Source organism: Pristiophorus japonicus, chromosome 2, assembly GCF_044704955.1.
Source record: "Pristiophorus japonicus isolate sPriJap1 chromosome 2, sPriJap1.hap1, whole genome shotgun sequence".
Classification (NCBI taxonomy): domain Eukaryota; kingdom Metazoa; phylum Chordata; class Chondrichthyes; family Pristiophoridae; genus Pristiophorus; species Pristiophorus japonicus.
The window spans coordinates 319,649,790-319,672,815 of NC_091978.1; the positions used below are offsets into that span (position 1 = coordinate 319,649,790).

Consider the following 23,026-nt stretch of genomic DNA (forward strand, 5'->3'; position numbering starts at 1 on the left):
GTGGTTATAATATAGTGTCATCTGTTTAATATTTATGCCAACACAAATTTATGTTTGCTTGTAAGGGTCAAGCTAAATCAATTTACATGAAGTCTGTGGAAATGAATAAATGCTATGACAACACATTTGTTAAGTAGCTTTTAATTTCAACAATTTTATGTCTGAAATGGCATGATGCCAAAGGACAATTTACCGGCTAAGTAGTAAGTTTGTCAAATCAGTCAAGCAATACTGAAACTAGCTGCAAAACTTGTGACAGAATAGAAAGAACTTGCATTTATGTAGCAACTTTGGGACGTCCCAATGTGTTTTACAGGCCGTGAAGTACTTTTGAAGTGTAGTCACCGTTGCAATGTAGGAAATGCGGCAGCCAATTTGTGCATAGCAAGACCCCACAAGCAGCAATGATATTCAAGACCAGATAATCTGTTTTAGTGATGTTGGTCGAGGGATTAATATTGATCAGGACAACAGGGGGACTCGCATGCTCTTCTTCGAATAATGCCGTGGGATCTTTTACGCCCACCTGAGGGCAGACAGGGGCCTCTACCATAAAATCCAAATGCTGGAATATTTATGATTTCCGACATTTAGGATTTTACTTTTTGTGCTTGCTATTAATTATCAAGACTGGAGATTTCATTTATATACCAGATGTTATGGAAGTTAGTCAGTGTTAACAAATCTCATCTGGAGCCGTACAATTTTCACAGTGCAATTTTCCTTTGGAATACCTGAAATACCCTAACCCATTGACCTGTAGAGAAATGTTTAATGAAGATTTTAGAAGATGTATCTGTAAATCATCAGGTTTCTTTGGAATGCAGCTCTAATTAGTGACTGGGCCAAAGTAGTCAATAATGAAACATGTCGAAGTGCACTGGCCACATACTGATTTATCTCACTTTGTCAACCAGATTTAATCTGTTATGAATTTAGATTGTCACTAAATCAAAATGTGAACACATTTTATATCTACCATAAGTATAACTTTAGCACTATGAGGGTCTATTTTTCTCTCTTTGCTGATATTAGTAAAAAATTTTAATATAAAGTGCGCTTCCTTGCTTTGCTTTAGCTCACAGTGACATTTCTGCTTAAGTAACCAAATGGAGGAATATATACCTCCTTGACGTTGTAAAGGCCATGCTTTAGTGTCCAATATATATATTTTTGAGTATGAATAGCAGTGGGGACAGCTCTTGTTTCTTTAGTTGAATGATTAATGATTATAGCACAAGGTGATATTTTTTATGGTGTTTAATCATGCCAGTATGCTTTTTAGACTGTCATGTTATTTTGATTTAATGAAAAAGATTCCATTATATGTCATTGACTGTTGATTTGAGACTTTTAATGCTTAAGGAAGATGTATACCACTTCCTGCTACTAATGAAGGAGAGCTGAACACCATGGAAAGCCTCGAGCTGCCAAGCCATATTTCACCGGAATCAGCGAAAGAAGGAAATAAAGCAGCGTGACAGTTAATTACGATCATGGCTGCAGAATTGAAAAGATTGAGTTGGCAGGAGTGCCTTGCTGACAGTTTTCTGCTGTGCAACCCTGACAGAAATGTCAGACTCAATAATACCTTCTAGTCTAAGTGAGCAGCATGACTCTGGGCTGTGTGTGGGAGTCTGCTGGAAGAACTCTAGGCATTTCAGGAACCTTTGCCACTCTGGGATTGCTGTGCTGCTGCAATCTTTGACACTGAAGAATGGTGTTTCTCAAAGTTTCAAAAGTAGGTTTCCTGCCTTAATCCTTTAATGATGGATTATGTCACAGTTTGAATAGTATATTGCCACAGCGTTGAAATTTTTTAAAAAGCCAAGAAATAAAGTCTTGATACTTAAATAAAAATTTGCTATGGGTTGGAGGAAAGGTGCATAAATGCACTTCAGTTGATCACAGATTCGTGCACTGTAATCCTATGTAATCCAATGTAAAGGGTTCTATTGTATTTGTCAGGGACTGCACGACGTTAAGTAAATTTTCTTTACTTAAATTTTTTTGGTGTCATCAATAGAATTTGCCATCATGATGAGCTATGATATAATTTAAGGTTACTCTGTTCTCACACATATGGAGAGGTATATTGGCAGTTGAATAGTTCTACACCTAGTTATGGTGGTAATTTTTGCTGGGGGCACAGGTCTGGGTTAGGTAAGGAGATTTAGAAGCTGGTGGTTGAAGTGTCTTACTATGTGAATTATTCCAGTTCCCACACTTGCGATATTTATGGTTTCTCTGTGTTATATCCACTCCCACTCAGAGCAGGATTGAGGTTACCAAAACGAATTTCATGTGGGACCCTTACAGCTAGCAGAACAAAGAGACTTTTATCCCATTCATTGGGACTGGGGCTTAAGGCACAAAATGGCCCCATAAAAATATAGGCCCCGAAATTCCAGAGTTCTGTTCCGTAATACACATGATGGAACAGGACTCCTGGCTGCCTGCTACAGAGGGCATTGACCCTCCCTAAATTCCAGGAACCTGGTAATATAAATAATCAGGATGGGGAAGCCCACGCATATTGGGTTGGTGCAGAGACATCCACCCAACTTTGCTGTGGTAGAGGCAACTACCTGAGCCAAGAGGAAATTTGTAAAAATTATTTTTTGGTCTCAGAAATTGGGTTGTATTGTTTCGATGTGCTATCTTTTGGAGGAAACGTTGAAAGAAGGCTCTATCTGCCTGCTTATGTGGATGGAAAAGATCTGATGGCACTATCCAAAGATGTGCAGGGAGTTCTGATGTTCTAGTCAACATTTCTCCCGCAAAGAACAGCACCATATCAACAAAATGGCTACAAGAGCAAGCCAAAAGTTGATTACTCTGCTGATTGTCTCTTCTCCTGAGCTCTCAAAGCCTGTCCACCATGTACAAGGCTCAAGTTAAGAATGTAATGGAACACTTGCTGCTCATGTGGATGGGTGCAGCTGCAACAACACTCTAGAAGCTCAACACCATCACGGGTAGAGCAGGCTGGTGATCAGTGCTCCTGCTACCACTGTTGCTGCGGCACGTACTCGCTATAGCACACACTGCAGAAACTTGTCAAGCTTAATTTGACGGCATCTCACAGTGTCATGCAATTTCTACCAACGAGAAGGACAAAAGCAGCAGGAACATGAGAAAGCCAGCAACTACAGGTTCCCCTCCAAATCACACCATCCTGACTTGGACATAAATTGCAGTTCCTTCATTGCTGGGTCAAAATCCTGGAATTCCCTACCTAACACTACGTGGGAGCAACATTACCATAAGGACAGCAGCAAGAAGGCGGCTCACCAGCACCACCTGAAGTCAACTAGAGATGGATAATAGAAGCCAGCCTTGCTTTGGGTTGCCCTAAGGATATGATGAGACACTATATAAATGCAAATTCTTTCTTGGGCACTTATGATCAAGCCCCCTGGAAAAATTCACTTATTTCATTAACCTTCAGTAGCAGCATAAGCACTTCATTTCTTTTTGGAGTTTTTAATTATCCAATTGCAATATTGGACACAGTTCAGCATCTGTTGACTTGAAATATTCTCTAGTTCAATTAAAGATTATAAAAGGATAATTAGATTGCTATACATCCAGCTTTCAGTTAGCGGGGTGTAAATTACAGAATTCATTAAAATAGCAAAAAGAACAATTTGATGTGAATTTGTTAAATATTGATGCAATAACATAGCTAACATTAATTTCGACTCTGTAATCTCCCGAGTGAATCAGGCAGAGAGAGTCCTCTTCTGTGGACAGATGTTTTAAACGAGATTCCTTTTTCCCTGACGTTATCTCAGGAATTTTGTTCTGTAATGGCAGTCTGTAATGGAAGTTCCTAAGGTTTCATGGGATAAGCACTTTAAACAAAAATTGCTGATTATAATTTTTACATATGTTGTGTTGATCCCTTTAACTGTTAATTTGAAGCCGTGTTATAGAGTACATCGACTGGAGTGACATCTAGCTTGAGGAAACCTTTTTTGACCATCTGCTGAATGGGAATTTCTGTTTGCCAGCGAAAACTTGGAGAGGAGGAAATCCACCTGGAAAACTCTGAAAAAACTGGTCCCAATAAGACTGACCAAGGTCACTGTTCTGTGCTGCAGATGTCACTGACTGATGTCACTACGCCATGCCCATTACAGATGTTGCTGACTGAAATGGATGGTTCAAGGGATAATTGAAAAACCAAGATTGTTTAAAATAAAATCAGAAAACAATGAAAACTTTGGATACAAGAGCAAAATACTGCGGGTGCTGGAATCTGAAATAAAAACAGAAAATGCTGGAAATCTCAGCAGGTCAGGCAGCATCTGTGGAGAGAAACAGAGTTAAAGTTTTGGGTCTGTGACCCTTCATCAGAACTCTGGGTAACTTGTTATCACTACTCAACTATGAGAGTTACCTCGATCTATGAGATAGAGTAGGAACCAACATCAAAGGATTGTTACAAATCTTGTTTAGTACCATTAATCCAAATTGCAGGTGATTTTGTTGTGTCTGAAATGTTATATATGGAACAACATTTAATTCATATAAAAAAAAGTTACAGGACCCACATTTTCACCAGGCAAGTTCACAGGAATTCTGACCATAGTGGTACAGATTGAACCACCCTTATTCGGCACCCTCGGGACCTGGCCTGTTCCGAATGAGGGATTTTGCCGGATGAGGGGAGGTCACGTGTTTGCAACGCTATACAAACCCACTCCCAGCCTCAAGCCACTTCGGGGCCCGCCGACACTTCGGGGCTCGCCAACACCTCCAGTCAGTCAGTGTGCAGGGGGCTGAGGGAGCCCTGCCCGTCCATCCACAGGCTTCCAGCACACAGAGAGCGGAAATGCTGCAAAATGGCGCGCAGGGGAGCTCGATGGCTGCAGCTCGCTGTGAGTGTCGGGCTGCTTTTCTCTTGGAGTGTGTATCTCTGCATTGGGCATTTTGCAATGCGGGTTGCCGTGCCTGTGGGGGGGATTTGTGAGGAAGGCAGGCCGGCACTGATTCTCCGGATCACCGGCCATCCCACATTTGACGCTGTAGCAGCTCCCGCCCGGCCCACAAGGTTGGGTGGGAGGAAAGGGAAGCAGGAGGTCTGCAGCCCGAGCAGGTCCAGCCGGTCCGAAGTGTCGGCGGGCCCCGAGGTGCCGGCTGTAAAGTTGGGTAAATTTATTGTGGGCCTGTTGAGATTGAAATGTGCAAGTGTAAATGGCCACATTTTTTTTTACTTTGATATTTTTTGAGGATTTTGACCGGCTGCGTTCTGCACATCCGCCACCCGGCGGCTGGGAATAGTTCTGAACGAGGAGTGGTGCCGGATAAGGAAGTCCCAGATAAGAGAGGTTCAACCTATGTTGACAAAATGGAGAGAGACAAGGCAAGGTTGGAATAGGTATGGGAAGATAGGAATTGAATGCTAGAAGTGAGAAAGGGATCGCTTGTCAAATGATAAGGTTTTGTTTTGTGTATCCTCTATTTGTCTATATCATTGTCTCATGAGCAGAAACTCAATACACTGAGGGCTAAACTTTCGCATTCTTTTCGCCCGATTTAAGGTTTTTACTGCATTACTGCCCGATTTATGCTTAAGATCCAAACTTGTGCCCATATACCGCCGGCGGTAGTTTCGGGATCTAATGAACGCCGGCAGTAAATCCAGCCGCCCGCCCAGTAGATGCAATCGATTTTCGCTCATGAATGTCGTGCACTGCCCGTTTACCACCCGCAAGACTGCCTAGTGCTATTTTTGGCTTTTTTTTTTTAAGTACCACCCAAAATACCGCCAGCAATTAATAACGCCATGAAAACGGTACACTTAAATGCCCCTGACCCAACGATATGAACGCCATTTTGCAATCGGAGCTAAAGGCTGATTTAAATTGCAGGTTACATTTACATCATTTATTAGTGCATTTTATTGGTGTTTTAAAGGAATACTTTTAATTTCAGGGGTTTATTATAGTATCTGTTTTAATTTGATGAGAGTTTAAGGAAATGTGATTAATTTTTGGACAATTTAGAGGACTTTTAAAGAAATGTGGCTTGTAATTTCTCAGCCAATACTAGCTACTAATTACATGCTGCAGAATGCAGCTGGAAGAAAGTTTATTGAAGAGGATTATGTGCCCAATGCTGAAGAGGAGGAGACCTTACACCCAACGCATTTACAGGAATATGCGATCGTACCTGGACTTTTCCAATAATGCATGCATTAAAAGGCTGCGCTTCCGAAAGGAGGTCATTATTGAAATGTGCCAGCTAATTAAGGGAGACCTACAGCCTTCCAGCACCATCAGGACCGCTCTGCCCGTTGAGATTAAGGTGATTGCAGCACTTTCATTCTATGCATCGGGCTCCTTTCAGGCATCAGCTGGCGACATTTGCTGCATCTCTCAGCATGCCACACATTGCTGCATTCGGCAAGTGACACAAGCGCTTTACGCACGAAGGTTTGACTTTATAAACTTCCCAATGACCAGGGAGGCACAGAGTGAATGGGCTCTGGGTTTCTCGAGAATAGCAAACTTCCCTAAAGTACAGGGTGCAATAAGACCGTATGCACATTGCTCTGCAAAACACCCTTGGAGGATGCAGAGGTGTTTCGTAACCAAAAGAGCTTCCATTCCCTGAACGTGCCACTTGTTGTCAACCACAATAAAATAATCATGGCAGTAAATGCCAATTTTCCAGGGAGCATTCAAGATGCGCACATCTTGCGTGAGAGCACTGTCTTTGACCTCTTTAAAAGTCAGCCACAAGGACAATGCTGGATGCTTGGTGATAAAGGATACGGCCTCACCACCTGGCTCTTGACCCCCCTCTGTAAGCCCCAGACAGGTCCCGAGCATCACTACAATCATCATCATCATAGGCAGTCCCTCGAAGCGAGGATGACTTCCACGCCAAAAAAGGATGAGTTCACAGGTGTTTCAATGCTATGTCCTAATATCACAGCCGCCTCCCCCACCAGATATCTGTCATTGGAGATTTTTTTTAAATGTGCAATAATTTTGCACAATCATCAGCCATGATCTTATTGAATGGTGGTGCAGGCTCGAGGGGCCGAATGGCCTACTCCTGCACCTATTTTCTATGTTTCTATGTTTATAAAGCGCCTTTCACAACCTCAGTGTTCCAGGGCGCTTTACAGCCAATGAAGTACTTTTTTGAAGTGTAGTCACTGTTGTAATGTGGGCAACGAGGCAGCCAAATTGCGCACAGCAAGCTCCCACAAACAGCAGTGTGATCATGACCAGATCGGCTGTTTTTAGTAATGTCGGTTGAAAGAGAAATATAATGGTTGGGAGAATTTCCTCGCTCTTCTTCGAAATAGTGCTGTGAGATCTTGTACGTCCGCCTGAGCGAGCAGATGGGGCCTCAAGAAGGCGCCTCCGAGAGTGCCGCGCTCCCTCAGCACTGCACTGAGTGTCGGCCTGGATTTTGCGCTCAAGTCTCTGGAGTAGACTTGAACACATGACCTTCTGACTCTGAGGCGAGAGCGTGCTATCTACTGAGCCGCGGCTGACACCCTCTAGAAGGTTTGCCACACCTCTTGTTTTAAAAAGTTGCCTCACACTCCTTTTTTTTTAAAAACAATGGTACTTCCCTTTTTCACTGAGAAATAATGATGATGGAATGTAATTGGATCCGTCTTATCTCACAGTGACAATTGCTGTCAGTGTAGGTATTACTTCCTGCTCAGAGGTTAAAGCTAGAGCCATCTGCTTATGTCAGAGGAGGGACAGGAAAGATGTTGGGCCTGGGTTGCAGTCAATGTGAGCACAGCTGAACTCCCTCCCGTGAGAGGGACCAAAAGATCAATCCTTGGCTATTAGGCCTTTGATAGATAACGGCTGGGGGGGATGGGGAGAACAGGGGGGTTTCTGAGGAAGGCCTCTACTTGGCCGCAAAGCCTTGGAGCCCAGTTCCCCCGGTCTCGGAGCCACAGGAAGCTGCGAGCTTTCAACCACTTCTGTATTTATTAACGGCTTAGATGGTGGGATAGAAAGTCATATATCCAAACTGGCCTCACTATATCACTCCTGGTCTCACTAGATACCCCTGGTTGGTGATTGGAGCATTGGCAGGAGCAGCGAGAGACTGTGGAAGGATGTGATCGGGGCCCATGAGAGACGAGAGTTCGGGGCCCAGGGCCAGCACAGTCCAGCCCACACTGCGATATGTGTGTGCACTAGGTCTGTGCAGCAGAGCTGGTCTCCAGTCGTCTTGGATAACCCTTGCCACTGGACCAAGACCTCGTTCTGTCAAGCCTGTGTGGTGACTGGTGTGCAACGGCCACCACACGTTAAAAAAATCCATGCACAGGCATCTTCCACATAGCCACACGCAGTATCGTTGAAAAGACAATTTGAGTGCTGAAGCAGTGCTTCAGATGCTTGGACCACTCTGGAGGCAACTTACAATACCACCCGGAGTAGGTCGTGGAGTTCATTGTGGTGTGTTGCATGTTGCACAACTTGGCAATCAGAAGGGGACAGAAAATGCCTCAGGGGACTGCAGGTCCACCTCAGGACATAATGGACGAGCCAATTCGAGAAGTGGAAGGGGAGGAAGAGGAGGTCGAGGAGGTGTCTGGCGATGAAACCATGATACCACCCACCCCAACAGCACAGGAGAAGCCTGTTGTGTATGGAGCAAGAGTCAGACTGAACACTGTGAGCTCAAAGTAAAGTGTGACCTCAGTCTTTTATTGCAGGTCTCCAGAGTGCCTCTCCAACCTGTGAAACCTCCTTAAATACCTTATGGGATCCCTTGGGACTCCAGGGGATGAACCCTCTGGTGGCTGTACAGAGTAAATACAAGTCCACATATATAACAAAGCCCTGTGGCAGTTACGCAGCAGCAAAACTGTTATGTCAGCAGCTCATAAATGAACGATTACGAGTTCAGTTTAAAATGTCCATTGTTTGTAACCCTTGTATTGATTGTTGACCACTCATTTAGTAAAAGTGAGTGAGACACAGCACAAAAAATGTTAAATTAAATAAAAGTTTACATAAATTTTGAAAAAGGTTCTTTGTAAAGTAAATTAATAAATAATAAATCTTTTAAAGGTAAATTTAGAAAAATTAAAATAAAACATTTTACAAGATTAAGTAAACAATGCACTTTAACCACACAACACCCCCAACAGTAAACAATTTTTCATAATAAAAAAAAAACACCCATCCACTCATCATCAAAGGCGGTCCCTCGAACGAGGAAGATTTGCTTTCACGAGTTCAGATGTTTCAATGAAGGACCCGATATTCCAGTCCTGAACTCCAATTGAAGGGATGGAAGATGCTTGTGCGTGGATTTTTGTAACGTGTGGTGACCGTTGCACATCAGCCACCACACGGGCTTGACAGAGCTAGGCCTCTATCCAGTGGGACAACACAGCAAACATTTTTTAATTATCTGCGACCGCCATCTTTCCACCCCTCCACCTGACACCCAACTGTTTCTGCGATTCACCCCTGCCCGAATTGCTGCCAGTGCGCTGTGCAGCAGTGCGCCCCGAGCGCAGCTGCAGAAGTGGGGGTGACTGTGGCAGCGCTAAGTGTGGGGAATGTGGAGAGGTGGTAGGGTCTGACAACCCGTCCTCGGAGTCAGAAGAATCTACTGACTCCCATGTGACGTCTGCCTGATTGGCACGATTCTACCAGCCACTGCAAGGCATCCATGGAATCAGCAATTCGCTGCATCACCGCAATCCGTGCCGCCGTCTCCTCCGAATGGTGCGCTGATTGCGCTGCGATTACTTGTGCGAGTGCACCGATTGCCTTGAGGAGCTGAGGACCTATGTCGATGCTCAGCCTAGACAGTGCAACCATGTCCATTTCTGCGTCTGCCTGTCTTGCAGCACGCCTCTCCTGCCGAATCGGCCTCCGCAGATTAAACACGGGGGCTGACACTCTGTGTGCCCTGCTGCACAATGCTTGGTCCGGCCATTTCCTCTGTGCTGAATCCATGAAAAATGGATTCGGCTGAGGACGAGGTGGCCACAGGCATGAGGAACCCTTCACTGGACTGCCCCCTCTCCTCAAATTCGACTTCCTGGGGTGGGTCGGACATTAGCTGAACTTGATCATCATCCTCCTCCTCCTCCTGCTCCTCTGTCAAGATTACTGTTCCTCTTCATCTATAAAACAAGACATAATAGGTAAGCAGAAGGGCGACGAAGGGAGAGAAGTGGGGGGGGGGGAGGGGGGGAGTAAAGGTGACATTTTAATGCTTACATTATGCATGCTTATGAGGAGGCGCAGCATTACTGCGTTATATTTCACCGAGATACACATGCAATGAACACGAACAGAATTTTCAGAGACTACATGGCATTCTGATAATATTTCATAATGGTACAAGCTTTACAGTACATTATAATTTATGCATTATGCACATCCTGGGGATCGTGCGTTACTCACGTAGCATCAGCACCACCACAAGTGGCCGAACGATCATGTGCCCCAGTGAGGGCTGCAGCCCACTCCTCCAGGTCTCTCAGCTCCTGCAATTCTGCTGGCCCTCCCCCGGTGTGCCGACGTTCGCCTTGGTTGAAAACGATTTTTTTCTGAAAATATGACAAAACTATGGTTTAATATAATTGCACAAGTACTAGTGGGCACCCCCAATGCCTTTCAACACTATCCTGTTAATGCACTGTCACCATCCAAGTTATGCATGATGAACACATCTTATTAATTACAGGAAAACAATATAATAACATCATTGATAGTAACTCCAAGTTTAGCGAGATTAACAAATTCACAGTATGGCAGTTTTACATTTTAACTAATGAATCATTGCATGATTAAATTTATTATTAAAGTTATTACTTACTCTTGCGGCCGAAACAATGTCGTTCCAGCGCTTTCGGCACTGGACTAGCCCCCGACGGATCTGGCCGAACGAGGATACCACTGGGGGGCTGTGCTAGCCATGACCACCCTGTGTCAATCGGTCCCAGCGTGCTTCCACCTCTTGGACCAGCGCAGCTTGGGTGTTCATTGAGAATCTTTTGGCCCTCTTCCTCCCTCCCATGTTCGCCCCGGGCTCCACCTCCACCGCGACTATTAATTCATCTCCCATTTTATTTTGCACTGAATACTTCTCAATTGTTAATTGCTTTCCTCTCCTCTCTTTACCCCTCCCTTCCACAATTGCGCATTTTGTGGAATGACTCCTGACCCTTGAAATGCGGAAAAAACACCCATCGCGCATGTGCAAAAAAAAATTGCGCATATGAATTAAAAAAAAATCCCATATGCACAATTTAAAAAATATCGTGCATGCGCACAAAAACAAAAAAATCGCATATGCGCAGTAAGATTAGTCAGGATGAAGCCGGCCTTACATGATGACTAAGATCGCCCGCTGCCGCTACCGCTACTGCTGGGAGCTGTCGGGGGTGATGTCAGTGGGGTCAGCTTGCCTTCCCTGACCCAGAGCGGTTGTGAATCGCTCCCACTCCCTGGTTCTCAAGCCTGGATTTATTAATCAGGGTTTGATAAGGTACAGCAGACAACTGTTTTGTACAAAGAAATGTATGTTTTTTATTCAAGAAGAATGAATACATCTTTTATTAAAACTGACAAAACTTATCACTTTAGATGAGAGAAAACTCATCACTCTAATGGGGGAATCCTTTACTCAAACACAAGAGAATACATAGCAATACAACACCTCCCACCTCCCAATTCCCCCTATCTAACTAGGTTAGGCTCTGGGGCTTCATAGAAACATAGAAACATAGAAAATAGGTGCAGGAGTAGGCCATTCGGCCCTTCGAGCCTGCACCGCCATTCAATGAGTTCATGGCTGAACATGCAACTTCAGTACCCCATTCCTGCTTTCTCGCCATACCCCTTGATCCCACTAGTAGTAAGGACTACATCTAACTCCTTTTTGAATATATTTAGTGAATTGGCCTCAACAACTTTCTGTGGTAGAGAATTCCACAGGTTCACCACTCTCTGGGTGAAGAAGTTTCTCTTCATCTCGGTCCTAAATGGCTTACCCCTTATCCTTAGACTGTGACCCCTGGTTCTGGACTTCCCCAACATTAGTAAGAAAATATGAACATATGAACATAAGTATTAGGAACAGGAGTAGGCCATCTAGCCCCTCGAGCCTGCTCCGCCATTCAATAAGATCATGGCTGATCTGGCCGTGGACTCAGCTCCACTTACCTGCCCGCTCCCTGTAACCCTTAATTCCCTTATTGGTTAAAAATCTATCTATCTGTGACTTGAATACATTCAATGAGCTAGCCTCAACTGCTTCCTTGGGCAGAGAATTCCACAGATTCACAACCCTCTGGGAGAAGAAATTCCTTCTCAACTCGGTTTTAAATTGGCTCCCCCGTATTTTGAGGCTGTGCCCCCTAGTTCTAGTTTCCCCGACCAGTGGAAACAACCTTTCAGCCTCTATCCTGTCTATCCCTTTCATTATTTTAAATGTTTCTATAAGATCACCCCTCATCCTTCTGAACTCCAACGAGTAAAGACCCAGTCTACTCAATCTATCATCATAAGGTAACCCCCTCATCTCCGGAATCAGCCAAGTGAATCGTCTCTGTACCCCCTCCAAAGCTAGTATATCCTTCCTTAAGTAAGGTGACCAAAACTGCACGCAGTACTCCAGGTGCGGCCTTACCAATACCCTATACAGTTGCAGCAGGACCTCCCTGCTTTTGTACTCCATCCCTCTCGCAATGAAGGCCAACATTCCATTCGCCTTCCTGATTACCTGCTGCACCTGCAAACTAACTTTTTGGGATTCATGCACAAGGACCCCCAGGTCCCTCTGCACCTCAGCATGTTGTAATTTCTCCCCATTCAAATAATATTCCCTTTTACTGTTTTTTTTTTTCCCCAAGGTGGATGACCTCACACTTTCCGACATTGTATTCCATCTGCCAAACCTTAGCCCATTCGCTTAACCTATCCAAATCTCCTTGTAGCCTCTCTGAGTCCTCTACACAACCCGCTTTCCCACTAATCTTAGTGTCATCTGCAAATTTTGTTGCACTACACTCTGTCCCCTCCTCTAGGTCATTTATGTATATTGTAAACAGTTGTGGTCCCAGCACTGAACCCTGTGGCACACCACTAACCACTGATTTCCAACCGGAAAAGGACCCATTTATCCTCACTCTCTGCTTTCTGTTCGCCAGCCAATTCTCTATCCATGCTAATACATTTCCTCTGACTCCGCGTACCTTTATCTTCTGCAGTAACCTTTTGTGTGGCACCTTATCGAATGCCTTTTGGAAATCTAAATACACCACATCCATCGGTACACCTCTATCCACCATGCTCGTTATATCCTCAAAGAATTCCAGTAAATTAGTTAAACATGATTTCCCTTTCATGAATCCATGCTGCGTCTGCTTGATTGCACTGTTCCTATCCAGATGTCCCGCTATTTCTTCCTTAATGATAGTTTCAAGCATTTTCCCCACTACAGATGTTAAACTAACCGGCCTATAGTTATCTGCCTTTTGCCTGCCCCCTTTTTAAAACAGAGGCGTTACATTAGCTGCTCTCCAATCCACTGGTACCTCCCCAGAGTCCAGAGAATTTTGGTAGATTATAACAAATGCATCTGCTATAACTTCCGCCATCTCTTTTAATATCCTGGGATGCATTTCATCAGGATCAGGGGACTTGTCTACCTTCAATCCCATTAGTCTGTCCAGCATTAACTCCCTAGTGATAGTGATCATCTCAAGATCCTCCCTTCCCACATTCCTATGACCAGCAATTTTTGGCATGGTATTTGTGTCTTCCACTGTGAAGACTGAAGCAAAATAATTGTTTAAGGTCTCAGCCATTTCCACATTTCCCATTATTAAATCCCCCTTTTCATCTTCTAAGGGACCAACATTTACTTTAGTCACTCTTTTCCGTTTTATATATCTGTAAAAGCTTTTACTATCTGTTTTTATGTTTTGCGCAAGTTTACCCTCGTAATCTATCTTCCCTTTCTTTATTGCTTTTTTAGTCATTCTTTGCTGTTGCTTAAAATCTTCCCAATCCTCTAGTTTCCCACTAACCTTGGCCACCTTATACGCATTGGTCTTTGATTTGATACTTTCCTTTATTTCCTTGGTTATCCACGGCTGGTTATCTCTTCTCTTGCCGCCCTTCTTTTTCACTGGAATATATTTTTGTTGCGCATTATGAAAGAGCTCCTTAAAAGTCCTCCACTGTTCCTCAATTGTGCCACCGTTTAGTCCTTGTTTCCAGTCTACTTTAGCCAACTCTGCCCTCATCCCACTGTAGTCCCCTTTGTTTAAGCATAGTACTCTCGTTTCTGACACAACTTCCTCATCCTCAATCTGTATTACAAATTCAACCATATTGTGATCACTCATTCTGAGAGGATCTTTTACGAGGAGATCGTTTATTTTTCCTGTCTCGTTACACAGGACCAGATCCAAAATGGCTTGCTCCTTTGTATGCTCTGTTACATACTGTTCTAAGAAACAATCCCGTATGCATTCTATGAATTCCTCCTCCAGGCTACCCCCTGCGATTTGATTTGACCAATCAATATGTAGGTTAAAATCCCCCATAACTACTGCCGTTCCTTTTTCACATGCCTCCATTATTCCCTTGATTACTGCCCGCCCCACCATGAAGTTATTATTTGGGGGCCTATAAACTACGCCGACCAGTGACTTTTTCCCCTTACTATCTCTAATCTCCACCCACAATGATTCAACATTTTGTTCATTGAAGCCAATATCATCCCTCACAACTGCCCTGATATCATCTCTTATTAACAGAGCTACCCCACCTCCCTTCCCTTCCTGCCTATCTTTCCGAATCGTCAGATACCCCTGTACGTTTAATTCCCAGTCCTGGCCACCTTGCAACCATGTCTCTGTAATGGCCACCAAATCATACCCATTTGTAATGATTTGTGCCGTCAACTCAATTCAGGGACTATGCTCACCAATCCTTCCTTGAAAGTCGGTAATGGGTCACGGTTTCAGGGTGCGTTGGATTTTGTCGAGTCTGCTAGCCGTGCCCTGAACGTAGGAAAGGACTTCTTGCTGCGGGTTCCTCAGTTGGGTGGTGTCCGTTGATGCGGTAGGGTGCGTATTGGATTTATGGGGTAAATACCCACTTTCTTCCTTCAGCAGTAGGTTTTAAAGTTCTTTTAGGTAATGTTTTACCCGTTGGTAGCTCAGGGATAGCTTGTAGAGTGGAAACAGCTTGCGAATCTTCGGGTTTTCGCTGAGTTAACTTCGGTTTGTAAATTGTTGGTCGCGGTGGCTCAATATTACCAATTTGGTTGCTGGTAATATCTTGGTGGTTGTTTCGTGAACCTCTTGCTGCCGTGGCGTGCTTGGTGTCCTGGTCGTTTGCGATGCTGCCTTGATTGATGTTCTGAAGAACCAGGTTAACAAAGCTGGTGTGTTGGTCTTGAAGTCTGCCAGGTCTGAATCTTACGAAGCTGGTGTAGAAGCCAAGTGCAGTCCTGGCTGTAAAAACAGGCCTTAATTATACTTTGAGAGACTTCCTTATCTGTCCCCAAATCGACCTTGGTTCTTTGTTTAGGTTTTGCAGCCCAGCTAACTGAAACTTGATTCAGTTTTAATCTGGCATTGATAGACTTTTCTGAGTTGATGAGCTTTTGTCCATTGTGATAGCGCTGTTTTTTGCTTCCGGAAGCCTGGCCTGAGCCAGATATTTCTATGCCTGTTGAAAAGGTGTTGGAATATGTATGTGACATTTGGTTCCTCTGGGTTGGGGTGGATAATGTTTCTTCCGTGGTTGATTGTTTAAATGCTAATGTTTTCTAGGGGCAGGTTTCGGGGGTAAACAGTTCCCAGACACTTTGATTAGCTCCAATGTCCAAACTGGCCTTTTAGAGCTTGACCCCACCCCTTTTCTTGCAGATCCAACATTCACCTTTTAAAAATCCCAAACTGGGTTAAAACTCTTAGATTTCTTCCATGAGCATTTTAGAATCCAAAACTTTCTGGTAGATAGTTCCAAATTAAATTTCCTTTCCAATGAGTCAAAACACTGGGGGGTTCTCCCATGAATTTTGCAACTCTACAGAGCGAATAAGGTAAAAGTTGAGGCTTTGCATCTCGGTGGTAATCGGGCAATATGGATGAATCCATATCTTCATACCGCCCGATTACCGCTGAGATACGGGTGGTGGCGGCGGGAAGTGCAAAGTCTAGCCCTGAGTGTCGTTAGTAACCATTGATGCTATTTAATGATGATGAGTTATGCTAGTCCACAGGGAACATTCATCTCTCCAGGAAACAAATACTGTTATATGGTTCATAAATGCAGTTGGGTTAGCCAGCTCAGCTCAGCTCAGCACTGTCTGCAGCATGCTATGTAGCAAGTATATACTACACAGGTAAATGTCAATGCTGTGACTTGTACTATTTGAACCAATATTAATTTAATAATGCAAAAAACACATTTTTAACTTCATGTTTATCTTTTGTACTTTGAACTTCCTTTCTAATTGCTGTTCTATTGTTTTGATACTGGAAGAATTGTTTAGTATTCTGCTTAATACCTTTATTCTCTATTCATCTCCAGGATTTACTTTGCAATTCTAATGTCCTTTTTAGCCAGTTTTAGCAAATTATTATATCTCTTTTAGTTCTCTTAAATCTACCTCCTTTGTGAGTTCTATATAGTTTTTATTCTGTTTTAATTAACCTATTCTTTAATTTTATGGTCTCCATATTTACTTTTTCTTCGACTATGTATACTTATCTTGCAAAATTAATGTATTGTCTCTAATCTCTAGAGGTTCATCTATCCTCACATTATGGATACATTCATAATTGCTTTTCAGAACCAGATCTAGAACGTTTTGTGGGCTCCTTGACTAATTCCATTCAGGAATTCCCAGTTTCTATTGAGTTGATTGAACCTGTGCATGTAATTTCTAGAATTTTGCAGCAAGACTGTAATTCACAGAGTATTCCAGGACTTTCTGCTTGTAAGCCTCATATCTTCTGTAACATTAGAAATTCCAAAAATGAAGAACGCCACAGAAGCCATTTTTAGGACTTGATTACAAACCAGACTTTTTCTCTTTAAACAAGATAAAGCATGTCATTGTCAAATTTCTCCAAGCTTGCTTTTTTTAGCAGTGGTGGGAGAAAAAATGTAGGTTACTATATTCAAGGGGTTGTTCACTACAAGTTACCTGTGTGAGAAATGAGACTTTATGAAAACTAATTTTATATTTATAGATCGTTTCAAAACAATGACAGTTTAAAATCTGAATGGGATGTATCATTATTCAAGTGTGGAAGTAGGATCTGAATAAAGTCCTGAATTTTTAGAATTTTACTAAAAGGTCCTGCTTCAATTTATTGTGTTGTCACGGAGATACTTGTTGTGGAAGAAAATATGCAAATAAGAACAGATTAAACTGAAGTTTTACATTTTCTTAGCTATACCAAGTTGCAGCTTAAAGAGATGGACAGTTACATGCTGCTCCTTCATATTAAATACAGATATTATGTAGATGTGGTATGTAAGGGGATTTATTTATTTTAAGCAGTGGCTCTCCCATGGCATTGCTCATGATTAATCTTTTGCCTGTCATCTTTCAGTTGCTGGTTTCCTTTTAGTCTGCTTTTCCTCACTATCTTCTCTCTTTTCTTTGCTCTTCCCTGCTTTTTTTCATCTTTCTTTTTGGTGGTTGCCGAGATGTCATAGGAACAAGAGGCTGCATCTTCTGGCAGCTGATGCGGACAAAATATGACCTACAACCCTTGGTGATTTCATTTCTATCTCCACCTCCTCACCTACTCTTCCGTCCAATCTGTCACTCCTATATACATCCCCTATTTCTTCCAACTACCCATAACTTGTCCCCCATTCTCTATTTTCTCCTCTGCTTCTCACCCACCATGCTCTATCCTTGGGAGGGCAGGAAGGTATGTATAATGACAAGTATTCATACCTTACAGTTTATTATACATTAAAAGGAACACCTAGGCATAATAGAGAGTAGCTTTACACAAAAACTGTGATATTGGAAGCAAAGTGTAAAATGAACACAAGTGCATGCTGTATGCAAAACTTTTATATTATAGATCTACAGTGAATAAGAAAATTATAACAACACATACGGCACTGTTTCTGAGGAGATCTTTTACAAATTTGTTTTCAAATACTTTCATTAAAGATGTGCACTCACTTCCTACATCTACAGCACTAAATTCCTCCTTTCTAGAAACCGCATAGGCTTATTATGAGCATGCCATGGATATCTGCTGGTATTGTAAATACATATTCCATTTTGAGAAGCGAGCAATTGCAAATACATCTAGGAACATTATTGGTACGGAAGGGCATTTCCTTGCTCTTGTTTCCTCTTCAGCCTGTCACCTCCACATCCATGTTAAGAAAGAAGAAAGGACTTGTCTTCATATTGCGCCTTTCATGTCCTCAGGATGTCCCAAAGTGTTTTGCAACCAAAGAATTATTTTGAAATGTAATCACTTTTGTTATGTAAGCAAACAGCAGCCAGTTTGTGCATAGCAAGGTCCCTCAAACAACAATTAAATGAATGAATCTATGAATAAATGAATAGTTGATCTGTTTTGGTGGCATTGATTGAAGCATAAATGTTGGTGAAGACACTGGGAGAACTCCCCTGCTCCAAATAGTGCCTTTGTTAGGAGGATAGTGCAATCCAGACTGTGGAATCAGACAGCAAAAACACGCAAACCTCTTCTCCAGGGAAAGAATGGGTGCAGATGTCATTTGTGATCAGAGATTAAAAATGCTGGCCAGTGCAGCAACTCTTATCATTTTAGCTGCTAGGCTAGCTTTTAAATATTTTTTCTCCAACACAATATGGTGTTCAGGTAAAATTAATTGAACTGATTAAATGTGCTTCATTGATGGCACCTTAATCATGTGAGGAAAAGCAATTTTAAATGAGTTCCAGTTTGAAAATAGAAACTGGGCTACTTCAAGTTCCTTAGTTTGTGACTTCTGTGAAAAAATCAAACTAGTATACATTATTTAATTTCTTCCGTTCAGATAATTACAAATCTTTTGATATACTTTTGAATTTGCAGCTCGAAATCTGTTGACATTTAGAGATGATTAAGCATGTGCAATACATTATATTAAAATCCATTTTCACAGCTCCATTAACTTTGTTAGGTATATATATTAATGTGGATAGATTAGATATTACAAAGAAATCCATTAAATGGAGATGCTCAATTCAGTGCACATGAAGTTTGTCAAATGTGATTGGAGTACAAGGAATCCTGCCATTGGTAAAATCTAAAACGGTTTGTCTCAAAGATATTTAATTATAGTTATATTTGATTGAGATCAATTTTTTATCTTAAGTACATTTTGGATTTTAGCACACTGCAATGCTATGTAGCGTTCGGAATCTACAACGTATTCCACTTCTGAGCCAGGTGCAAAATCAATCAACTGTTAGGTTTTTTGAGCCTTAACCAAGTAATACTGAATCCATGAATAGAGCAAAAGAACATTTCCTAATTCCTGATTATCCAAAAAAGTACTGGCACAGGGTTACTTATTGCAAGGGATTAGATGGAAATGAAACATTACACTGACCATTATGCTACATACGAGTAGTGTGCAAGTTATTTTGCTGCATAGGTGCATATTTCTTTCCCAGTAGCTGATACTTCAGTGTTTTTCAGTGTTTTGCTGTAAGAAGTGTCACAAGTAAAAGCTACTAGAGGGGATAAGAGTTCACCAACTGCAAAACTAGCCAGAAAACTCAAACACAGAACTCACCTGTGCTTCTTTATTTAAAAGAAACACTTATTTGCTGTTATCTTAAGAGTTCAGTGTATTGTAATTCATGAGTTTTTTTTCCACAGTTGTATGGAAAACTTTCTGATCCTGTGTTTTGCTTTAGCTCTGCTGGTGCTGGGAACGTGGCTGACCGAGTCCTTGCACAGTTGCTGACTGAAATGGATGGGATTGAACAGCTCCATAATGTGACAATCTTGGCAGCAACCAACAGGCCAGATATGATCGACAAGGTAAGGACTGTTGGTTTCTCTTCCGAATCTTTATTTCTGTCATCCATACCAAATGTTGTGTAATATGAATACGTTGATGTCAATGTATACAGTGCACTGGGCAGTCTATTTCATATACGATGACCGGTTTTTACACCCATGATGATTTGCCTCCTCATATTATACTGCATCTACTGCAAGGAAAATACAGTCTCAAAAATAAGCTCCCATTTATGAAGCTCTGTAAAATACCATGGGACTGAAATTGCCCCTTTCCAAAAGGCCCGTGAGCACCTCCGGGATGCGCTAATGGGGTAACAAGGATTTTTCACCTGGGGGCAGGCGGCGGAATCGACCTCTGGGTGGTGGTGGCGAAAACGGCTTTGTGCCACATAGTTTTTGCCCCAGGTGGCGGCGCACACGCTGATGATGTCATCGGCATGCGCGCTGACTCCTTATTGCCCTGCGCCGACACCTTTACGCCCTGCGGGAGCGAGGTTGGCGCACGGCGATGGCACCGACAGCTTTGCGGGTCGCAAAACAGTGGTGGCTGGGGCACCTTAAAGAGGAGAGCCTTGCGCTGCGGCTGGCATTTTGGTTTGGTATAATTGAAACATTTCAATATGTAGTTTATTTATACAAATGCTGTCACTTTTTTTTTAGTGTTATGCATGATGAAAACATTACAGTAGGTACTGGACCCTAGAATCAAGTCCATCAGGGAGAGAAGGACAGTTAACTTGGCAGAAAGAATTGTGAGAAATGCCATTATTGCACATCATATTCTGGAACAATGGTGTGGCTGTTGTCCCTTCTTGGTCTGTGTTTACACCATGCTGATACTGCAGCCACGGTACAATCTGTCCCGGCTGGAGAGACGAGTGATTGTCTGTACCTTTGAGAGTCCAAAAAACTGTGGAGATAGTATTGCAGATTTCATTCTGGAGTCATATCCCTGTTGGGCTTTTGGGAAAAGAATTCAATCTGATTCAGCCTCTTCCATCCCCGCCCCAATCCGAAGTCGGGAGTAACGTGCAAATAAAGCTGGGGAGAAGTGCCTCTCCCTACTAATGAGAAAATGATTCCTCCCAAGTGATAAATGTTTGGAATAATCTATTGCATGGCATTGTAGAGACAAAAAACATAAAGACCATTCACAATGCAGTTGGATGCTATAAGAGAATTAGGGTACCAAAGGGATAAGGTCCAATGAACAGGATGGCTTATGTTCTTTTGAACAACCTATCTAGATCGCCAGATAAATGTGCTCTAGATGGATAATAATTCCTTCATGTGCCCAATCCAACTCCCTGAGCAATATGACCTGATCATATTTTCTTTCAGATCCCGGAGGCAGGGAAATTAATATTTGAACTAAATTAGAAATAATGCTCTGAATCTTTCTTAACATGGCACATTCTTATAATAAACTGAACCACTGTAATTAACATTTAAAAGTAGTTTGTAATTGCAGTGTTGAAATGCAACTGCAGTCTTTAGAGGATTAAAAGCAGAACGGACAACAGAAAGTGTGATATCTATGGTAAACCAAATATACTACATGGAATGTGATGTAGATTGTAGATCATAAACTAGTTAATAGTAGTTCATTGTTCGGTGGGGGGTGTGGGGGTGGTGACCAAACTGGAGGTGAGTCCCTCCCTAAAATATTTTAAGGAGGCTGCATGTGTCCATTTTAACTTTATTTTTAGTTTTAACGCATGCAGACCAGGTTTCCAGGGCCTCGGGAAACACAGCTGCTGAAGATAGGCACGAAGGGCCAGATCCGTCGGCTAAGTGCCTTTGTACCACTGCCTCTGGGCTAGGAGGAGCAAGAATGCTTCTGCCCGACCCACCAAGCTTACCTCCACGTGATTCGACCCCTGTAATTGGCTGACACGCCCCTCCCACACCCACGATGGGACCCTTGCGATGTCAATGTCAGACTTCGTTCTGTTCTGCTCCTCGGCTATCTTCCCACCTGACAGCCAGCCAGACTGTTGGTCAGAAAACTGACTGTCTGTCTGGATGGCGGCAGCCAGGAAACCTGTTAGAAAATTTTTAAACAGGTCCTGCTGTTAAATTCGGTAGGAACTGCGGGAAACGCACAATTCTGGGTTTACCTCTCCTCCCCAGCCTCCTTCCCACCTCAGTGATTATCAGGATCAAAATCTCTGATTGGATAAGACGGCCAAATTTAATATAAATGAGATGGTAATGTTTAGCTGTATCAGATACAAATATGGTTACCACCATCTTTTATATATGGAGCAGATACATGTAACTTTTTCTGTTATAACTTTATGGAAATACTAACTCAAAAACTAGCTACTTGATTGCTAGGTACAAATCAGCTCTAACAAATTCCACATTGTTTCACATTAAACCAGGAAGAAAAAAAGGTTCTGTTACGTGACCTTTGTGATTTGGAAATGAGAAAATATATTATGTATTCAAACAGAGTACTGATGGATTGGTATGTCATGACCCATATTAATATTTCAGCCTCTTGAACGATAGTTTAATCTCTGTTAAAGAACACAGGCTGGCTTCAAATAGGGAAGTGAGGGGGGAATAAGCCCCAGGGATCTTAGTCATTTTCAGCACTGGAAGTTACTTGAGCAGCTGAAAAATCAGATTATTTTGCCCCCTGCTGGGTCCAATTTGAGTGTCAAACACATTGGCTGTGATGTACAACACAACTGCTGAATGAGGTACTGGATTATAGTTTAGGTCAGCACCCTGGGGTTTTCTTTCCAAACAGCCCTGATCATGTAGGGCCTAGGTTGGAGCACCAAGTAAATGATTTGCATTACAATTAATGTATATAATTCAACAAATAAAGGTTAATGAGATATTTTTGGTACCAGTGGTCGACTATGATTTGATTGATAGCTGCTGTACTTAATTAGCAATCAACGTGAAAAGCCAGTAAGAAAAACATTAGCAAATGCATTTGCAGTACATCCAACAACAACTTGCATTTATATAGCGCCTTTAACATTG

General features: G+C 42.5%; 1 protein-coding gene across 2 annotated transcripts in view; it reads left to right on the top strand.

Annotated features, from left to right (window-relative positions):
* The window catches only part of afg2a (AFG2 AAA ATPase homolog A), a 594,246-nt gene that overhangs the window by 141,583 nt on the left and 429,637 nt on the right, over positions 1-23,026 (top strand). For both annotated transcript variants that reach the window (XM_070871823.1, XM_070871824.1), the window contains exon 14: positions 19,915-20,041. In XM_070871823.1, the coding sequence (XP_070727924.1) occupies positions 19,915-20,041 (127 nt within the window). The remainder of the gene's footprint in view (positions 1-19,914; positions 20,042-23,026) is intronic.